This window comes from Colossoma macropomum, unplaced genomic scaffold (genome assembly GCF_904425465.1).
Source record: "Colossoma macropomum unplaced genomic scaffold, Colossoma_macropomum, whole genome shotgun sequence".
NCBI classification, from domain to species: Eukaryota; Metazoa; Chordata; class Actinopteri; order Characiformes; family Serrasalmidae; genus Colossoma; species Colossoma macropomum.
In genome coordinates this window covers 32665310-32686859 of record NW_023494790.1, presented here as the reverse complement: position 1 = coordinate 32686859, position 21550 = coordinate 32665310, and the positions used below count along the sequence as shown (strand labels likewise).

General features: G+C 40.0%; 1 protein-coding gene across 2 annotated transcripts in view; it reads left to right on the top strand.

Annotated features, from left to right (window-relative positions):
- The window catches only part of LOC118809638 (breast cancer type 1 susceptibility protein homolog), a 70626-nt gene that overhangs the window by 14197 nt on the left and 34879 nt on the right, over positions 1-21550 (top strand). Inside the window, exons 10-13 of one of the 2 annotated variants that reach the window (XM_036573116.1) lie at positions 2755-2899; positions 8532-8583; positions 9736-9854; positions 18954-19204. In XM_036573116.1, coding sequence (XP_036429009.1) covers positions 2755-2899; positions 8532-8583; positions 9736-9854; positions 18954-19204 — 567 coding nt within the window. Of the gene's footprint in view, positions 1-2754; positions 2900-8531; positions 8584-9735; positions 9855-18950; positions 19205-21550 lie in introns of both variants that reach the window. The other variant, XM_036573115.1, reaches the window with a different exon arrangement.

Here is a 21550-nt window from a genome sequence, read left to right as displayed (position 1 = left end):
TTTGCTTAGGTGAGTTGTGGTTTGGGTTTTCACACCTGTAAAGTTCAGTCTTAGAAGTTGGTTGCATTTTCTGCTTCTCACAAACCAAATAATACCAAACATGTTCAGTGATGTTGAGGTCTGGACTCTGAGGTGGTCAGTCTGTTGTTCTGATAACATTGTTTCCTTTTCCTCAGTAAGGGTGTCTTGACAGCTACACATCCTTTCAGAGTTGTCTTCTCACAGTGGAAGGATGGACAGAAACGCCTGTGATTTTTCTTTAAATATCTGAAGCAAGAGCTTGATTTTCTCCTCTCTCTCAAAGACAAAAGCTTTAAGTACCGTTTACCTGATGGTGACAGTTTTGCTGCAGGTCTTGCAGGTGGTTGTTAGGAGTCCCATTTTCTCTTTATGTTTTAATAATAATAGGTTTTAATAATAGGTTTTCAAAACTTCAATCTTTTGACTTTCCCCTTCAGCATGCGAGTGGATTGTCTTATATCTCCTCAGAAGAATCTGCTGGGGAAAAAAAACAAATAAAAATGTTCTTTATTGCCATTTTGACGGGAAATTAAATAAATGAATGGTGGTCTGACTGTTGCACAGTTCTCTATATTGGAATTAACACACTCATGCCTGTGCCACAGGGTACATAACTAGGCTACAGCGGAAATTATGAAAGCATAACCCTGTGAAAATGTACAGTGCTGGTGTAAAAATGTAATCAGGCTGTATTAACACATGACTCATGTTTGTGAACAGTGTTCGCTGGCCTGTTTTTAGTTATTTAGGTCATAGCTGATTGTAGCACCCCCCTCTCTCCCCCCACCTCATGATAACACCAGCAGTTCTAGAAGGATGAAGATGAACTCATTCCTTCTTCTAAAGAGTCCACCACAGCATTATGAAGAGGGAAGCGTACGCTGCTTGGCTCTACTTAAGCTCACGTTCATGATGAAAAGGGAAGTCTACCACCCTCACCACGTGAAAAACACATTAACAGTCCATTGTTCGCTGTTCAGCAAGTCGCCACCATCTCATTGTTATGCTACGCTTTTCCTGATTCATCCAAAGCAGTACTTGATGTGAATTAAATAAACAGTTATTGGTCTCAGATGAGTTTCCCAAAAGCTTTGTAGTGCTAAGTACTTAGTTAACTTGACCTGAAGAGTGTTAGTTTGTTGATTAGCAAATGTTTCCCAAAACCTTTCTTTAATAAAGTACTGTGTGAACTGACTTGTAATATAATGACTAACCCAACCTATTCACTGTTCACAAAGTGCTTCTGTATTTGAACTTTGTCTGCAGTTCTATACCAAACAAGTCATTAATTTGAGTGACAATAGTATATGAGTTTAATAATAACTATTATTGTGATGATAGTTATTGTGTACACTGATCGGGCATAACATTATGACCACCTCCTTGTTTCTACGCTCATTGTCCATTTTATCAGCTCCACTTACTATATAGGTGAACTTTGTAGTTCTACAATTACAGACTGTAGCCCATCTGTTTCTCTGCATACTTTGTTAGCCCCCTTTTACCCTGTTCTTCAGTGGTCAGGACCCCCATTGACCCTCACAGAGCAGGTACTATTTGGGTGGTGGATCATTCTCAGCACTGCAGTAACACTGATGTGATGGTGGTGTGTTAGTGTGTGTTGTGCTGGTACGAGTGGATCAGACACAGCAGTGCTGCTGGAGTTTTTAAACACTGTCCACTCACTGTCCACTGCCTATTATACACTCCTATCATGTTGGCCCACTTTGTAGATGTAAAGTCAGAGACGATAGCTCATCTGCTGCTGCACAGTTTGTGTTGGTCATCCTCTAGTCCTTCATCAGCGGTCACAGGACGCTGCCCACAGGACACTGTTGGCTGGATATTTTTGGTTGGTGGACTATTCTCAGTCCAGCTGTGACACTGAGGTAATTAAAAACTCCAGCACTGCTGTGTCTGATCCACTCGTACCAGCACAACACACACTAACACACCACCACCACATCAGTGCAGTGCTGAGAATGATCCACCACCCAAATAGTACCTGCTCTGTGAGGGTCCATGGGGGTCCTGACCACTGAAGAACAGGGTAAAAGGGGGCTAACAAAGTATCAGAGAAACAGATGGACTACAGTCTGTAACTGTAGAACTACAAAGTTCACCTATATAGTAAGTGGAGCTGATAAAATGGACAATGAGCGTAGAAACAAGGAGGTGGTCATAACGTTATGCCTGGTCGGTGTACAATCACTGTTAGTCTGTAATGCTACAAATTGGCGATGGCATACTCTTCACGGGACAATGGCTGTACATGCTAATGTCTGCATTTTTTAAAAACCACCGTTGCTGTAACTTGTCCCATTTGTTTACCGAGAGAGCCCCTTCATTTCTTCGTGCGGCGCAGGAGCCATAAGGGCCCTGTTTAGTCTGCTTATCTCACTGTTTACATGCTTTACTGAAGGGTTCATAACTGATGCTTTTTTTATTTCCGCATTTGCATATGGTAAACAAACTACCAAGCCAGTATAGCAGCTTATTGAAGTAGGGAGGGAAAAAAAACAGAATCTGAGCAGAAGAGTAAACTTGGTTGAAGTTTTTAGAGCAAGGGAAGAAGGTTTGATTTGTCATTGCTTCTTTTCTGTGACAGCTGCTGATGAGAAAGTGTTATTGAACGGAAGTGTTTTTATTGAAGCCCCTTGAGGTGCAATATAATTTTTTGGTTAAAAATGAAATCTCTCTGTGTGTCTCTCTCTGTTTTTCTCCCTCTCTAAGCAAAAAGAAGAAATGCAGCAGGAACTGCGTAGGCTGGAACGGATGATGGCACTGGTGTCAGAGGCTCTTCAGAAGAAGGAGTCGGACTTAGAGGCCAAAGCCCAGACAGAGGGGCCTGACCTTTCTCATTCAGATCAACACACAGGTACTACAGTTGCACAGATACCATATTGGCGCTATCCATATTGTCAATAGGGTAGTAGTAAAATGCTCGTGGTAAAATCTGTAAAGCCTGTATTTCATGGGAAGGCAATAGTAGTTGGTGATATACCAGTTTGAATTCTTCCTAAAGCATTAATATGCCGCAAATAAGCCAGATAACTCAATGTAGAAACAGTGTAAAACACACTAGCCCTTTCTTGACTGGCTGAGTCAGGGATCTTTCACTCATCTCTCGCTGTGTACTCAGTTACATCTGAGTTAATGTTAGTCCAGGTTGTTATTGAGGCAGTGAACGTTAGAGAGAGGAATGGTAGGCACCACCAGTCTCTTAGGGGGTAATGATAGCCTTTAGCCTTGGTTTAGCCTTTAACATTGCAGCCCTCCAGCCAGGTTCGTGTGTCCACTATTCCCACCTGTGGCGCACCTCCATGGGTCAGCTGCATCACAGAGTGGTGTGGTCTCATGGCCAGGCCTCACATCAAATTGAGAAATCCACTGAAAACAGCTGCTACTGGCAGCATGAGTGACTGTAATATTTACTGAACTCCAGCAGAGTCTGACACTCAGAGATGCAAGCGCCAGTGTACAGGTCGCACATTTAGCACTGTTTTTGCAGAGCAAGAGAAGCTGCTACATGTTTACATGTACGCATCTCAGATGTAAATGGATATTGTTTGGTTTTGTTTTTTAATTATTTGCATGATAAAAATATTTTACATTTACTTCAGTCAGTAAAATATGCTTCTTACTACTAATTATATAATAGTAGTAGTAATTTATGTAATAAACAAATTAGATTTTCTTAACATATGTAAGTTTATTGATACATATGTAGGCATGGTTGTCATCCAACAAGTAAACACCATTCGCTTAAGTTTGGTAGGTTTTATTTGTGACACAGAACATGATTTTTAACAAAATAAAATATCTGAAAAGTAGAATTATATAAATATCAGGACATACATTGATCAGGCATAACATTATGACCACCTCCTTGTTTCTCCGCTCATTGTCCATTTTATCAGCTCCACTTACTATATAGGTGCACTTTGTAGTTCTACAATTACAGACTGTAGTCTGTCTGTTTCTCTGATACTTTGTTAGCCCCCTTTTACCCTGTTCTTCAGTGGTCAGGACCCCCATGGACCCTCACAGAGCAGGTATTATTTGGGTGGTGGATCATTCTCAGCACTGCAGTAACACTGACGTGGTGGTGGTGTGTTAGTGTGTGTTGTGCTGGTACGAGTGGATGAGACACAGCAGTGCTGCTGGAGTTTTTAAACACTGTGTCCACTCACTGTCCACTCTATTAGACACTCCTACCTTGTAGGAGTCCACCTTGTAGATGTAAAGTCAGAGATGAGAGCTCATCTGCTGCTGCACATTTTCATCAGTGGTCACAGGACGCTGCCCACAGGACGCTGTTGGCTGGATATTTTTGGTTGGTGGGCTATTCTCAGTCCAGCAGTGACACTGAGGTGTTTAAAAACTCCAGCAGCACTGCTGCGTCTGATCGACTCAGACCAGCGCAACACACATTAACACACCACCACCACATCAGTAAAAGTACAATAATGATAGTCATACAGTGTCAGAAACCACATTAGCAAGTCTGTTTGAAATTACATCACAACTGATCATGGTTTGAAGCCTTGCAATAAGGATCAACAAACAATATATTCAAGACATTAAACAGGGACAGCTGCAGAGGCAGCAAGGTGACCGGAAGTAAATCAGAATTAACAGTGTAGCCACAGAAACCAAAGTCGCTAAGCAACAACTCAGTAAACTCAGTGGAGTGTCAGTCAGTGTCAGAGTGACAGTCTTTGCTCGCTAATTAGCTACTAAGTGCTTATAAAATAACAGAAAAGCCATGAAGGATAGAAGAGATGACTTACTGTAGTCACTTTGCATGGCTGGTGTCTCTTGTGCCTCTACTAGCAGAAGACATATCTACTAAATTAACCAGTGCCTTTGAAAAAATGCTCTAAATGAATTGAAACTGTAGTGTCATCTACCGTAAGTAATATTATAAGTCTAAACCATAGAATGTAAAATGAATTTGTGTTTGATGTAGCACAACAACAGGCTACGATGGCAGTCACATTTTGTGCATGCACTGAAAAGCACAGTTTATATTGGAATAAAATGGCTGCACTATCAAGATGTCTTGTATATGTAGTGATGCATCAGAAAATATTTGTTATCCTTTTTTTTACTATTATTATTATTATTATTATTATTATTAACTAAGGAATTTTTCCGGTCCCGCTTTATATTAAGTGTCTCTAATAACTGTTTAGTTACACATGAACAGCATGTCTCTGCTGTCAGAAGGAAACCTTGTATCTCCATTTTTGTCGTTTTTCAGTTTTTGGTATAATCTGAAAGTGCCTGTTGCCCTTTACGTTGTTTGTAAATTTCTTGAAGAATGGACCAGAAGAAACGGCCCAAAATGACTTGGAAAATGTCTGGTTCCATTGACTTACATTAAAAGTAAAGTAGGTTTTTTCCTTTTCCTGTAAAGTTACCATTTTGGAGATACGAGGTTTTGTTCCCACAGCAGTGATATGCAACAGCACTGTAACTACTGATGATTTAGTCAGTGTTACAGATGGATTACAGGAGTACAGCCTATGTAATTACACGTGTATCAACTTCAGTTTTGCCTCATGTAATTACACAAGTGTAACTTCTACAGAGGAACTTTCCTGTAGTGTAGTCTTAAAGTTACACACAGTTCCTGTGTAGTTGTTATGTAGGTACTGTGTAATAATTGAGTGGTAATATAGACATTGCTCTGGGTTTATTGCAACACATTTAATTAATGTCATAAAAGTTACATTTTAATATAAGGGGACATCTGCTGTACTGTCACATTACAGAATGCTTTAAAGCTGAAACTGGTTACAGTGTCACAGCACTAACAACGTAAATGATAGCTAAATGTTAGGAAAGCTGTCAGATACAGTCTGATTATAAATGTAATTACATTTGTTATTACCCTTGTGTAATTACATGAGAGAATAGGCTGTTATAACTGTTAAGATACACCTGTGTAATTACATAAGGTGTACTGCCGTAATCCATCTCTAACAGAGACTAAATCATCAGTAGTTACATTGTTGTTGCATATGTTGTTCACATGTAACTACACAGTTATTAGAGACAATATAAAGTGGGACCATTTTCCCTTTTCCGTATCTTATACTGATGGTCAAACTTTACTCTCTGTTGTTAATGTTTGCTATCCGGTGTTGACCAGAGGAGGATGGGTTCCCCTTTTGAGTCTTGGTTCCTCTCAGGGTTTCGTCCTCTTGCTCTTAGGGTATTTTTCCTTGCCACTGTCACCATTGGCGACCCTCATGGAGGACTTGGACCCGAAAGCTGCTTTGTGACAACGTCTGTTGTAAAAAGCGCCATATAAATAAACTTTGACATGACTTGAGTTGAATTTTGGCAAATTCCTTTGGCTGATAAGCAACATTATTTGTTGGTGATTAATTGTTAACCGACAAGCCTAAGATCATGGACACGACCCATGAAAGCATCAAACACAGCACTGTGTTTATATGAATAGGGCTTTAGGCTTTATTGAACGAATAAATGCAGCCTAGCATTAGACATAAAACAGGAACAGTGTAGTCTACTGACTTACATTTGCTACATATTGTTAGCCCAAGTTAACCAACAATTATGGCCTGACTGTCGCTGCTTGAAGTTTACATGCATAGTTTAAACAACAGTCAATATAAAATCCATAAATTGCGGATTTTAAGCTTTATTTATTATTTATTATTATTTGTTATTATATTATTTATTATTTCTTGATTTTTGTATATTTCTTTCTACATCAAATTCAAATTAGTGGGAAGTTTCCAGAATCTAACAACCCTGAAAGACCTGGTCGACCACCAGAACTGTCCTCCTTCAACTTACACTCTTAAAAAAGATTCTTTAAGGGTTCTTCGGTAAAGAAAATGGTTCTGTAGAGAACCATGAACATACAAAGAACCTTTTGCATGATTTAACGGTTCTTTGCATCTTTAAATTGTTCTTCAGGTTGATGTAGAATGTGATGTACTATATAGCACCAAGTGTTCTTTTATTGTTTCAGTGTCAAGGCTGTAACAATAGAAGAACCCTTTTTGGTGCTATATAGAACCCTTTTCAAAAAGGTTCTATATAAAACCATATGACATACATGTTCCTTCAATCTGAAGAACCCTTTCATAATGCAAAAAAATCTTCAGCCCTGCCAAGGGTTCTTTGAATGTTCATGGTTCTATATAGAACCATTTTCTTTACGAAAGAGCCCTTAAAGAACCATCATTTTTAAGTGTAGAATGTTCCACTCTTGCTTCAAATGAAAGAAAATCCACAGATCTTTCTGTCCAGCTTAATGTTATGGGCTAATAGGGGTGTGTAGCTGTCAAAGAAGCTGATACTGAGAAAAGGAAATTGACAAAAAAGAAGAAGAAACTTTGTAAATCAAATAAAGACGCTGCTGGTCTTCTCATGAAAATGGACTGACCACCGCAGACCTCAATGTCATTAGCCACGTTTACATGCAGCCTAATAATCTGTTAATAATCTGATTAATAGCTCAATCAGAATAGAATACGTCCATGTAAACACCTCAATCGGAATAGATTAGTCTGATTGAGGCCATTCGGAATACAATTTCTATCTGATTGATCGAGGTGGGTAATCCTGTAAATAATCAGTTAAATAGAAAAATAATATCTGTGTAAACGCCTGTATCTGATTACATTCCCTATCGTAAAGTTTAAGTCCGTACTGATCATGTGCGTCGTGTCATAGTGAAAGTTTATAGCGTTCAACATGGCAGAGCAGAAACTGGTCTGCAGAGGAGGCGAAGTTTAGGCTCTGATCTTTAAAAGACGGAGGTGGGACGGACGTCTAGCTTATGTGTCTCAGAACACGACGTCTTCCTCTCGACCTTCTTTAATAAGGACACGTGAAGAACGTTTTTCTGAGTCTGACATCATTTTAAAGCAATTAAGTGGTTCTCTGTGCATGTGTGTAATTTTGGATGGAATTACTTGTAGTGAGCACGTAAACGGAGGTTTTCCATCACGTTGTTGAGTAGAGTGAGCATAAAAACATCTCAGTCTTGAAAAGATTTCTTAGATTGTGAGAAGCAGAAAATGCAAAACCAACTTTGGAGGTTTGGAAAAATATCCTGCAGATTTCTTTGACAAGCTGAAAGTAAGTCTCCTGAAAAGAATGGAGGCTAATAGTTAACACACCGAAAACTTAACAGATTTGATATTATATTTAGTTATTTAGCTTGTGTGTGAATTTCTATTAAATATATTGTTGTCTCTGGCATTTCCTAGTATTCCTTTTTATACTCATCTGAAGCAGGGACTGTGAAGCGTCCGGTCCTGGAAGACATTGACACTGTTTAGTTTAGTGTTTACCTTGCTTAAACGCTTCCAGATGAACTCGTGAAGCGCTTGGTAATGAGCTGAATGAATTGAATCAGGTGTTTTAATCAGGGAAATTGCTTAACTCTGCACTCCACGACTAAAGTTCGACAGATTCCTGATGCAGAGTTAGACTGACCACTCTAAACTTTTGTTTTCCAGCTGCTGACCTCGGCGAGTCTGGACGGTGTGATCCTGGAAACCCGTCGGACAGGTACATAAATTAAATTACATTTAGCTACGCTACCTTTGGCCCTTGGTCACAAACAAACCGCACTACAAATAGTATCTGTCAGCAGGTCCACCAACCACTTCACTTTCTAATTAACGCTGAAGGAATGGCAAAAAGTGTGAGCGTGTACGAGTGTAGGACTGTTTAGGGGGTGATAAATCTCCGTAGACAGGTAGATAATCTCCCAGAAGAAGCCTGGATGTGCTTATGCAATAAAGAAAAAAGTCATTAATGGGTGCAACTTATTTGTCATTGAGAGTACTTGGAGGGGAAAATCTGGCGCCACTGTAATTTATCTCTTTCACTCCAGTGCGCCGTCCAACCCAACATAATACATGCGCACATACACAAGTCTCAGAACGCCCTAGAGCTTTATCCCCTGGAACACAGAGACACATGGGGTTGCTCAAATCATGGAAAGGAACTGCTCTAAACTCCCCAATGCTTCCTGCACGTTATGTAACAGATTGCTTTGTCTCATCCACGGTTGTAGCATCATAACTTTATGACGACTTTATGCTTTATTACGGTTTAGTGCAGTTGCCTTATATTTATTTCATTGGGTAGTTAAAATTTCTTGATGTTTGTGGTCTCATTATGTTTTTTTCTCTCCCTTTTTGAAGGGTTTTATATAAAATATGATTCGTAATAAATAAATTATGAGTAATTAGAGAAATCTTAATGCCTCCAGTCCATGTAACTCCGCAGCTATTTAAAAACTGACAACACCGTTTTGACGTGGTACTTATGGGCATATTTAATTCATTGAGATGTAAACAAAGTCTCAGATTTCTTTTAAAATAACATGTAATTTGACCAGGGGCACATAAACATTTTCATACAGGTCAAGATGTACAGTTACAGGAACAGATGTTTGTGTAATTCATTGTAATTTATATAATAAGCCATTAAAAAACACTTGTGTTTGTGCAGAAAAGCCTTAATAACTGTGCTGATATTCTCAATGAATTTCCATGTGTCCGTAATCCTAACATTATGCTGTAAACCTCCCTGCTGTACAAAGTGTAATAAACTCCCAGGGCCTTGCATGGGCATTTCCAGTTTTAGATTCTGAAGGCTGTTATTTATTGCTAACAATTAATGCATAGCACGGCTGCCGTTCTCTCTCCTCAGGCAAAGTGGCCCTGATTCTGGCAGAGATCACGTCTGTGTGCCCCCTAGCCCCAGAGCTCCAGACGGCCTGGAAGCCCCCCAGTCCCACGCTCCTCTGACTAGAGGCCAGGCAAAGACGGGTGAGACTTAATAAAATAATTCTGTTAACATGCTGCGTTTGCAAAGCAGTTATTCAAAGCAGTGAAGTACTCAAACAAAGTTCTTACCTAATTATTGTTTAAATACGTTTAAATAACTAAGCTCCGTGTTCTACACTGTTCTTGATTTTACCCTAGACATCCACTTATTTAATTACGATGTTTGTGGCTAATTTGTTTGTTTTGTTACCATAAGGAGCCATAATTTATTTTCACAAGACCATTTTCTTAGATCTCTATATCCCTTAGAATTAAACAGGCTGGTGTTATTACTGTGCCTCTGGGTCTCTGGTGCCAGGTAGCAGTAAGTACAAAGCACAGCTGTAGCATAGGAGGTTAAAAAAAGCACAGATAAACAGCTCAAGTTCATTTTACTTGTTTAGATTTAATGGACATGCAATTAACATCATTTAGTGAGTTTATTAGGTTTAGTAACAATTAACGTCCTCTTCAGAAACACAATTTTTGATCTAAAAGGTGTTTTTAACACACATTTTGTCCGTCTGATGCATCCAATGAGCAGCGATCTGTAACCTTAAGTGTCCGATTTGTTATTTTTATTTGCTTTTTTTTAAAATACTGCTGTAGTCAGAGTTTAAACATGTACATAAGACTGCACCAAATGGTGTCCAAGCATCTGCTTACGACTGTAATTGGAGGCACTCAAACTTTTGCATTCGATTGTAGTCAAGAATGTCAAACATTTGCATGCAGAGTAGTCGGGGTGTTCAAACATTTGCGTATGACTGTAGTCACCGGTGTTCAGACAGTTGCATACTGGGTCGCCAGGGGTGGTCGATCATTTGCATACCACTGTATTTTGGGGGTGTTTAAAACTTTTCATAAGACTTTAGTCGGGGGGGTTTAAACATTTGTGTACGACTGTAGTGGGAGTGTATGATCTGATTAGATCTCTGGAATTTTTGTGTGATAGGGAAGGTCAGAAGCGCTTGTGTTTTTGATGGGTATAAGCCGCAGGTCTGTCACAGCTGGTATGCGCTGAAACAATGAGTGCATTTACATGCACTCAATAATCCGATCATAATCAGATTTCTGCAGCTTTCTGATTATTCAAATGGTCATGTAAACAGCATATTCCCATTTCTTAGACTGGGGTAAGGTCTAGAAATCGGAGTAAAAAATCAGGTTAAGAGAGCTGGTTTTTAGCTCAGTAATCAGATTTCTCAGTGCATGTAAACTCTTACTCTGATTTCTTTCGGATTTCTCAGTCTGCATGTGCGAAACAGACCTTGGTACCAGAAATAAGCAGGCAGCATCGCCACAAGACACAGCAAAACACTTTTAAAACGACGCTGAAACCAACTACATGCATGACGAAATGAAGGATTTAAATATTCTTCATCTTCTAGATGATGTATGTTCCTCTGCATGGAGTTTGAGTTTTACATTACGTTTACATCACGTCTTCTTCTGTGAGTTTATTGGCTGGTTGCAAAGCAGAAATCCGATTATTGTCTGACTCACATAGACCCGAAGTTTCCCCATTATCTAATTACTGGAGAGCATGTAAACGCATTGATCGCATTACTGGCAAAATCTGATTTTCTGCAGTTATCAGATTATTAAGTGCATGAAATGGAAGCAGATCTGCTCTTTACACAGATGACAAAAACGCTAGTATTTTCAAGGGTGATTTTGAGAGTGAGTGTTTGGGTGCTCTTTCAAAAACTGAATATTCAAAGCCTGTAAAATGCTGTTCGTGTCAGCCTTATTAAAACACCCAACCAGATCATTTATGAAGCAGAGACAGTGCTGTACTTCACTTCAGCGTACAGTGTCATGTCCTACACTTAATACAGCCAAGCTGTGTATTTGCTTCGTTGATCCATTTAAGTGAGAGAAGATTTTCGTACCACATTTACAACGATGTTTTGTTTTGCCCGTTGAAACCCCATTTCATGAGCCATTATCACGATTAGCTCTCTACTGAGATCCTTACTACTGAGTTCCTTCTGAGTCCAGCTGAGAGAGATGCCATTAGAGACGTTCACAGTTAACATAATTTACCTCTTGCTGTGCCTGGTAGGCCGTTGCACATGAAGATCCTGTTGAGTTATGCTTCTCTGATATAATGAGCTTTTGTTCAGTTGGATCTGGAAACTGAAGAGCTCCTTTCATGAATGTTTAATGAGTTTAATGAGTTTTTCAAGCATCGTTCTACTGACTTTTCTTCTACGTACTGGATAATTACTGTTTGAAAACTTTCCTGCAAGGACTTTCCATACGCAATCAATCACTACCATCCACTATTTTTGTTAGTACACAATGTGGTCTTCGTTACAGCGTTATACAAGATAATTCATCATTCAGTTTGTACTTCTTTCTTTGAACATGGAAGACACTTCTCCAAGTCAGAATGCCTTGGCGAAATTCTTCCCTGCATGAATGTGCCGCCCCAGAGGAAAAAAAAAATCTTTCTTAAGATTATTTGAGAAGATCTCAATATTAAGCAGATCTCAATATTATATTAATGCAGGATTATTGATTTCTGAATTGTTTCTCCTAAACCCCCCTTAGGAGAAAAGAGGAGATTAACATCAGCTTTTCACTGAGAGAAGTTCTGGTGATGAATGAGAAATACCTGAGTTCTCCTTCTGCGCTGACAGACTGATGACAGAGTTCTGTAATGTAGAACAGAGCTGTGTAAGAAAACGATGAGATCTTATACTTTTCTTATGGATATATTATTCAGCTGAGACTGGGGTGAGATGAGTCAGACACTGAAGAGTTAAGCCTCATGTGTGACAATATTTTGGTCAAACTGAGTTTTAGTTCTCAGGAGTCAAATTTCAGAAACTGGAGAAAATGGCTTAAGTCTCATTCTGATTTCAGTCTGGACTTAACCACATCTAGGAAAGGTACCTGAGATCAAGAGGAGATCTCAATTAGAATATTTCTTTCCTTTGGGGCAGTAGCTGCCAAAGTGAGAGTTTGGGGTTTAAAGACTAGGGAAAAGATCTTCTGGTAGTGTATCTTGAAGGTGGAAGGAAGTTTTGGAAAAAAAAAAGACTGATTTTGGGATGGATTTTTGGGTCGTTTTGAATTTTTATTTATTTTTTTTCTCCTCATTATCCAGTGAATGCAGAGGGAAACCAGATAGTTAACATTACCGCTAGGGGCTGATTGTCTCATTAGAGCCATATAACTGTAGTAACTGTGTTCAAATCATCATTAGTGGGATTACTCAAACAACAGAAGGGACTCATCAGATGAGAAAGACAACAGGCTATGAGCTGAAGTTAGCACCTTCCAGGCTGTCTACATATCCAAGTTTGGCTACTTACCTCTGTCTGAAATGGTTAAAAAAGTGCTTCTGGTGACCATTTTCTACTGTTTTCTTTATAATTTTATTTGTTGACTGTATTCTTTGTATTTATTCACCCATAGACCAACCGTTTTTGTGTTTATTAAGCTATGGATCAGCAGCTAGGCTAGCAGTCATGATTAGTTGACACCACAGGGATTACTAATCATTCTTTACGGCTGATTATGATTTCTGTGCAGCTATACTGGTAGGGTATAAGCTTCCATTACTTGGTAGCTACATTAACCTCACAGGTCTAGTACAAAACCAGTGATCTTGAAAGTTTTACCGGGGTGGCAGGAAGTTTAGCTTAGCTTAGCTTAGACAGTTTTCATTTACAGGACAATATCTGTTTGTATAGTTCAGTTCTATGTAGTGCAAGATAATCTAACGCTGTTGTTGGAAGAAAACCTCATGTCTCCATTTTTGTCGTTTTTCAGTTTTTGACATAATTTGAAAATACCTGTTGCCCTTGACATTGTCTGTAAATTTCATGATGAATAGACTAAAAGAAATGGCCAAAAATGACTTGAGGGAGGGGGGGGCGGGGTCTGTTTTCATTGACTTACATTAAAAGTAAAGTAGGTTTTTTTCCTTCTCCTGTAAAGTTAGCGTTTTGGAGATACGAGGTTTTCTTTCCACAACAGCGATAATAGACCATCCATGCAACCATGTGACAATTGAACAAACGTCAAACAAAACAGCAAAACACCAGCAACATGTATTTCCCTTTTTCTGCTCTGAACAACTGGGACTGGAAAATAGTGCGAATGTTGTACTCGGTAGACGTCACTCAGTCCTATTCCCAAGTACTTCTACTGTAATGAGGCAGAAGTTGGCAATATTACATGGTGGACCAAAACAATTTCATAGCCAAAAGCTGTGGAACGATTGTAATTTGCAATTTAAATTGAGACTCAGTGACTGACAGACTTTTTCTGTTCAAGACTGTACATACATTTTCTAATCATGCCTTGAGATGAATTTCAGTGTAGCAGAACACACAACACTAACTGACCCACAAATGCAGCTGTAGTTATAACTATTTATTTTATGAATTCATTTAGATGTTGTGTGTGTCACCACTTGGGAACTACATGTAGCATTGTTATGGATTTTAATCTAGTAAACATTAGTTGCTTTATTTTTCTTCCAATAGCACAGTCATTATTTATACTATGATATATTTATAATTGCCTTTTTTTTTGCACTGCTCTCAAGTTTTAAGAGTATAAGCACATTGTAATCTTATAAAATTGGGGTGGTTCTTTTTCAGAAGGATTATGGCGATAGTCTATACCACATGTGTTAAGCTCTGGTCCTGGCAGGCCAAAACTGTGCAGACTTCAGCACACCACCTCACTAAACACACCTGATTCAGCTCATCAGCTAATTAGCAAGGCCTTCATGAACTGAGTTCAGAGCATTAGATGAGGTAAACGCTAATCTCCGCAGCACTTTGGCCCAGAAGGTCCTCAGTTTGACATGCCTGGTCTATACAAGTCAAATCAAGTTAAGAGGCTTTTTTACAGTGGTTATGTACATTACAATGTGTGTTACAAAGTGCATGATCCATGGATGATGGTCCGTGGAAAGAAGCTGCGGAGGTGGCAGCTTGTCCGAGTCTTCAGGGCTCTTGCTGAGATGGAAACCACTGGAAGAGAGAGGGACTGCAGCGTGAGGGGTCAGGCCTGATTTTTCCCTGCGCTCTTCCTCATCCTAGACGAGTAAAGGTCCTCAAGGGTGGAGAGTTGAGAGCTGATGATTTTCTCTGCGTATCACACCGTTCGTTGTAGTTTACTCTTGGTGAGTGACGATGCAGAGCCGAGCTGGACGGAGATGAAGGATGTGAAAATGGACTCTACTGTGGCAGTAAAGAGCTGTGAGCAGTGCCTGAAGCTGTCCAAATTTCTTGAGCTGCTGCACGAAAAATACAGGTGCTGCCGGGCCTTCTTCCTAAACTGCAGTGCTGTTTCTGTCCTATTTGAGATCCTGCTGAATGGTGGTGCCCAGACCACCAGAGCAGTAGGGTCAAACTAGGAAAGTGCATCAATGGCGTTAAAAGAAATGAGTTGAATGAATGAATTATTTCTTGCGTTGCACATAGAAGATCATCGGCTGTCGGCTCTCCACCCTCAAAGACCTTTACTCGTGTAGGAGCCCTCACATCATGGTCACTCTCGCTTCCAGCGGCTTTCGTCTCAGCGGAGACTAGGGATTGCGCGATTTCAGATTTTTTAAAGTCGACAGTTATGTGATGAAAGTCGAGTCGACGTTGAATCACTGCTGACATCATGAATAAAACCACAGTAGAATGCTTTGTAACAGGTGACATTAAAAATTTGTGGCAAAGCCAAAGTCCACATGTCAGTAGAGCATGATGTGTCCTTTCCAACAAGCCCTGGATGGCATCACTAGCCTAAAACCCAGCATTACATGCACTCAAAAATCCGATAACTGCAAAAAATCAGATTTTGTCAGTAATCTAATCAACACGTTTACATGCACTTGAGTAATCAGACAGTGGGTAAACTCCGGGTTTATATGAGTCAAGCAGTAATTCGGATTTCTGCTTTGCTACCAGCCAATAAATTCACCAAAAGTGTTTCCTGCCATCGTGCAGCAACGCTGCTCACTTATTTCCGGTACCGACGTCTGTTCTCGCACATGTGCAGACTAAGAAATCCGAAAGAAATCAGAGTGAGAGTTCATATGCACTGAGAAATCTGATTACTGCTAAAATCCAGCTCTCTTTGTCGGATTTCTAAATCTGATTTCTAGTTAGGAGTATGGTGTTTACATGACCATTTAAATAACCGGATAACAGCAGAAATCCGATTATAATCAAATTATTGAGTGCATGTGAACGCACTTAATGAGAGCTCTCAGAATTAAAAGGTTCTATCTGCGTTTGGTCTTCATTCCAAATATCCTTGGATATTAACGTTCAGCACTCAATAATATCTCAAGATGATGACTGATATGAACGCTAGTTGTACTACATAAGAGTATTGCAGCTCTGAAAGTGAAGTCTTTGATCCACTGTATCTCAAATCTGCCCTGAAAGCAGATAGAACCTTTCATTCTAAGCTGCCAATATTGCAGTACTTATGTTGCATCAGGAAAATGCGATGATAAAAAAGTACATATTGTTGTGCTATTATATTTTGGTCAAATTGCCCACCCCATGTCAAACTGGCTCATACTGTACACTCGTCATTGTTCGATGCATCCCTTAATTTTCCCTTGCGCTGCCCTGCTTCTCTTGCTCACTGTAATAACAGTCTATTCTCCTTGATTACTGTCTTTGCCTCGAAAACCATTTAAACCTCTCCATTGCTTGACATTCTAAACTCGCTGCACCCAATCATAAGATAATTCCAATACAAAAGCAGCAAAAAAACCCAGCATCCGAAGTATTCCACGTCCAAATTCCGCCTGTCGCACCGCTGTACTTTAGCATTTACTCATGCATTTGTTTGACACAAGGCTTCTCTGAGGATTTGCATACATTCATGTAAGGCATTAAAGCGTTGTTTGCTGGCCTGTCGGAATGGGTTTTGTTTTTAGCAGCGGTAAACGTCCCCCTAATGCGAATATATTGCGAAGAGATTACCATGAAAGCGTTCTTCTCTGGGGAGGCTGTAAGGAGCAGAGCAGAAGGCATGATGCTAGTGTTCAATTGAGTCTAAAAAAAATCCCTTCTGCTGCAAACAGCTTTTTTTGTCGTAGCTGTAAAGACGTTCATTGTTCACCGTCTTTGTCAGGGGGAAACATTGACGTTTTCTAATGAATTTATGAAGAGTTTTCTGAGGATAGACTTTCTTTCTTAATTGGAGCCTATAATTTTTGGTGCGTCATATCAGAAGATGTTTGAAAGAGCATAAGTGAATGTGCTTAAAGTAATTACAGGGTTTTCCCTTTCTTTTTTTTCTTTTTTTTTTATTTGAGTGGCTGGTGGAGGCACTTGCACTAATTCTAGGCCTTGTTAAAAAGCTTTTGCATTCATTATTAAATGGTGCCAGTAGAGTGATTGTTCTTCAGAGGCGCAAAAATGTATCGTGATGTAATGGTTGTTAAAAAAAAAAAAAGGTGCCAATCCAACGCAGCAGGGAAATCTTTTTAAGTTCTTTTGGAACGTTGGTATTTTTTTTGCAAGGTTTTGCAATTTATTACAATGATATTCATTAAAGTACACCGATCAGTCATAGCGTTATGACCACCTCCTTGTTTCTACACTCATTGTCCATTTTATCAGCTCCACTTACTATATAGGTGCACTTTGTAGTTCTACAGTTACAGACTGTAGTCCATCTGTTTCTCTGCATACTTTGTTAGCCCCCTTTTACCCTGTTCTTCAGTGGTCAGGACCCCCATTGACCCTCACAGAGCAGGTACTATTTGGGTGGTGGATCATTCTCAGCACTGCAGTAACACTGACGTGGTGGTGGGGTGTTAGTGTGTGTTGTGCTAGTGTGTGTTGTGCTGGTATGAGTGGATCAGACACAGCAGTGCTGCTGGAGTTTTTGAACACCTCAGTGTCACTGCTGGACTGAGAATAGTCCACCAACCAAAAATAATCAGCCAACAGCATCCTGTGGGCAGCGTCCTGTGACCACTGATGAAGGACTAGAGGATGACCAACACAAACTGTGCAGCAGCAGATGATCATCTCTGACTTTACATCTACAAAGTGGGCCAACATGATAGGAGTGTATAATAGGCAGTGGACAGTGAGTGGACAGTGTTTAAAAACTCCAGCAGCACTGCTGTGTCTCATCCACTCGTACCAGCACAACACACACTAACACACCACCACCATGTCAGTGTTACTGCAGTGCTGAGAGTGATCCACCACCCAAATAGTACCTGCTCTGTGAGGGTCAATGGGGGTCCTGACCACTGAAGAACAGGGTAAAAGGGGGCTAACAAAGTATGCAGAGAAACAGATGGACTACAGTCTGTAACTGTAGAACTACAAAGTGCACCTATATAGTAAGTGGAGCTGATAAAATGGACAATGAGCGTAGAAACAAGGAGGTGGTCATAATGTTATGCCCGATCGGTGTACACACTAATTCTTGGCCCAAAATAAAGTTCTATGGCTTTTTTAAATGTAAAAAACAGAAAAAGTATTGGTTTGTAGTTCATTAGGGATGTGCATTGTGACGTTACTTATCGTTATTATAAACAATTCTGTCACGATACACTAGGACTGACCCCTGTACCTGCTGGTACTCCTGTGGGCGCCTATAGGCCGGCACCCAGCTGGGACTGTCTCAGCCACAACACCTTTCTGCGCATATCATGATTATTGTCAGTACTTAAAGAACACTGTCCAGCTGCATGTTTCATTACAAATAGAGTGTAATTGTTTAACTGGACTTAGTATTGAATAATTGCTGTACTGTACTGTGTATATGGATTTTCATATCCTTTTTTTCAAATCTGGCACTGCTGTCCACTACTGTCTGTTCATAAAACCTAGAAAAGCTGTGTGTCGTAACCTTGTCTTCAAGTGTCGTGTGACTATATTTTTGCCATGTCCCTGTTGCCTATATACCAGTACTAAATACTCCCTGCAGTTACATTTGTGCATTCAGTGTGTTGTTAAGCACCTAATAAATCAAGCGGAATAATTCTGCAATTTGAGGTTTCAAGATGTATTGAATCGTTTCCTAAAGAATCATAATTGAATTGAATTGTTGGGAGGTCGGAAACTGACCTCCACTATTGTTCCTGTGTGTAACCAGCAGGGCGGCAGACCGGAAGAGGCGGTCAGAAATCACGGAACAGCAGAAAACGGTCATCGCGGAAGTCGGAAGTTGGGCCGGAGGTCAAAGATCACAGTGTGGCATCGGAGGATTCGCCTACAGGGTCAATGAAGGGAAAAGAGGCAAAAGAACCCCAGAGAGAAGGCTCAGTATCAGGCATGTGCAGATTGGGTATCAACAGCACAGCTGGCAAAATGGAGGTGGTGGCTTCTGGGCTCAGTGCCAGCGAATTGGTGAGATATTGTGTGTGTGTGTGTGTGTGTATGTGTGTGTGTGTGCGCGCGCAATAGCAGGCTTAAAGTTATGGTTTGGCTATAAATCAAATTTCCACAAATTTCGTCAAACATAGCTGATCAGCCAAGACATGTTTTTGGTGTCTGAAGTTTGCTTCTTTAGCTTCGCACTGGAGCCACGAGTCAGATGTAGCTAACTAGTAATCAGAGCTAACTGGCATGATGCAAACCTCATGCCTGCCATCACACACCTGTCTTAGACCAGTTTGAGTTGTCTGACGCTGTATGACACACTGTCATCTATTAAAATAGACGTAGCTAAAATCAGTAGTAGCAGCGATCTTGAAGCCTGAATTTTACAAAAAAAAAGTGATCTTAAATCTAATTAATATATCTTATATTTCTCATTTCATTTTAAAATTGATGTAAGAATGTTATATGATAATTCAACTATTTCTGAATGTTTTTTATCAAAATTTTTAGGATTGTTTCTAGAGAAATTATCTCTTTCTATTGGCTGATAATTTTGCTTGTTTAAAATAAATGCTTAATAATAAGAAGAGTTTGAGAAAAAGATGGTGTATAATTAAACTTGTTATTCTTCTTATTATTATTCTTATTATTATCACATTCTCAGAAATAAAGGTACGAGACGGTCACTGAGGCAGTACCCCTCTTGTCACTGGGTTGGGACCCTCAATGGTACGTCTTAGTACCTGTAGTCAGGGAACATAATTGTACCGTAATCCATTGAAATGATATTTTCTAAGCTGTATTGACTCCACACTCCCCGTCTCGTCTCCAGGCTTTTTATTTACTGTTCAGTTTTAAAACATTCGGTTATGAAAAGGTACAAATACAAACTTTTCACCTGGAAAAACTTATTTAAGGTGCACAACTGGACCTTAAAACCACTGTTGTATGTGGTTGAAGGTACATTTACGGTGTTTGTACCTTGATGAACGAAAAATGTACCTGCACAGAAACTTTATTTCTATATTATTCATATTCTTCTTATTATTAAGCATTTATTTTAAACAAGCCAAGTTCCTGGCTCTTGGCCTAGTCACGTTCTGCTGTTGCTGTGCAAAATCCCCAGTTTACGGCCCAGTCAGACTCCACTTTCACAGTGCCAAGTCCTTGGCTCGCAGTCTAGTCACACTCCACTGTCTCGATGCAAAGTGTCCATCTCGAGGCCCAGTCAAACTCTGCTCTCCCGGTGCAAAATCCCTGGCTTGCAGCCTAGTCAGACTCCATTGTCACGATGCAAAGTACTATCTCGCACCTTAATCAAACTCCGCTGTTATGACATAAAGTCGCCATCTCACTACTCGGTCAAGCTCTATTGTCACGATACAAAGTCCCCATCTTGTGTCTAAGTCAAACTCCATTGTCATGATGAAAAGTCCCCATCTCACAACCCAGTCAGGTTTCATTGTCAAGATGTAAAGTCCCCGTCTCGCGGCCAAGTCAAACCCTGCTACCGTGGCGAAAAGTCTCTTGGCCATCTCCTAGTGGGGAGGTTCAAAACACAACAGTCACAACAAACAATACAAAACAAACAATTATACAACAGTTAGTTCCGGCCACGCAAGCTGATTGGTTGAGAAGCGTTCTAACTGTGCTGTTATTTCGCCATAACATCACGGTATTTTCACAAACACTGTATCACTCCACTGAGACGCTGTTGCTAAGCAACAACTATGACAGATGTAGGAGATGCTCAAGCAAAAATTTGAACATTTTTACTTCTTACTTTGCGCACAAACAGAAAATGGATACTTTTAAGATTAGATTTGACCGACAGCCGATTTGGTCAGACTCTGAAGATGAGACTACACTGAATTCTGAAACTGTCATCACCACTGAGCAGCTTTTCAGTCTGTGACAGAAGAAAACCTAAACGTGGAATCAGCCAGAAATAAACCGAAGACCATTCGTCAAACAAAATGGGCTGTAAGATGCCTTACAGACTGGCTGGAACAGAACAACAGAGCTAAACTTGATATTGCGGCAGTTTTATGGCTCAGTCCGATTTGGTCAGACTTTGAAGTTGAGGCTACACATTTGGTGAATGGTATTCGGTTCATTTCTGGCTGATTCCAGCTTGTTTAAGTGTTGTTCTGTCACAGCTGCTGACGAAAAAGCTGCTCAGTGGTGATGACAGTTTCAGAATTTAGTGTAAGGAACTGGAGAACGAACTGCCAGCTGTGCAGCGAGTGGGCGGAGCTCGTTACTCTGACGTAGCAACAAGCTGCTTGTTAAGGAACTATAATTTGGTGAAGGAACTGCGAACATTAAAACATATTAAACGCCGCGTTCACAGCCCAGTTTATTTATTTATTA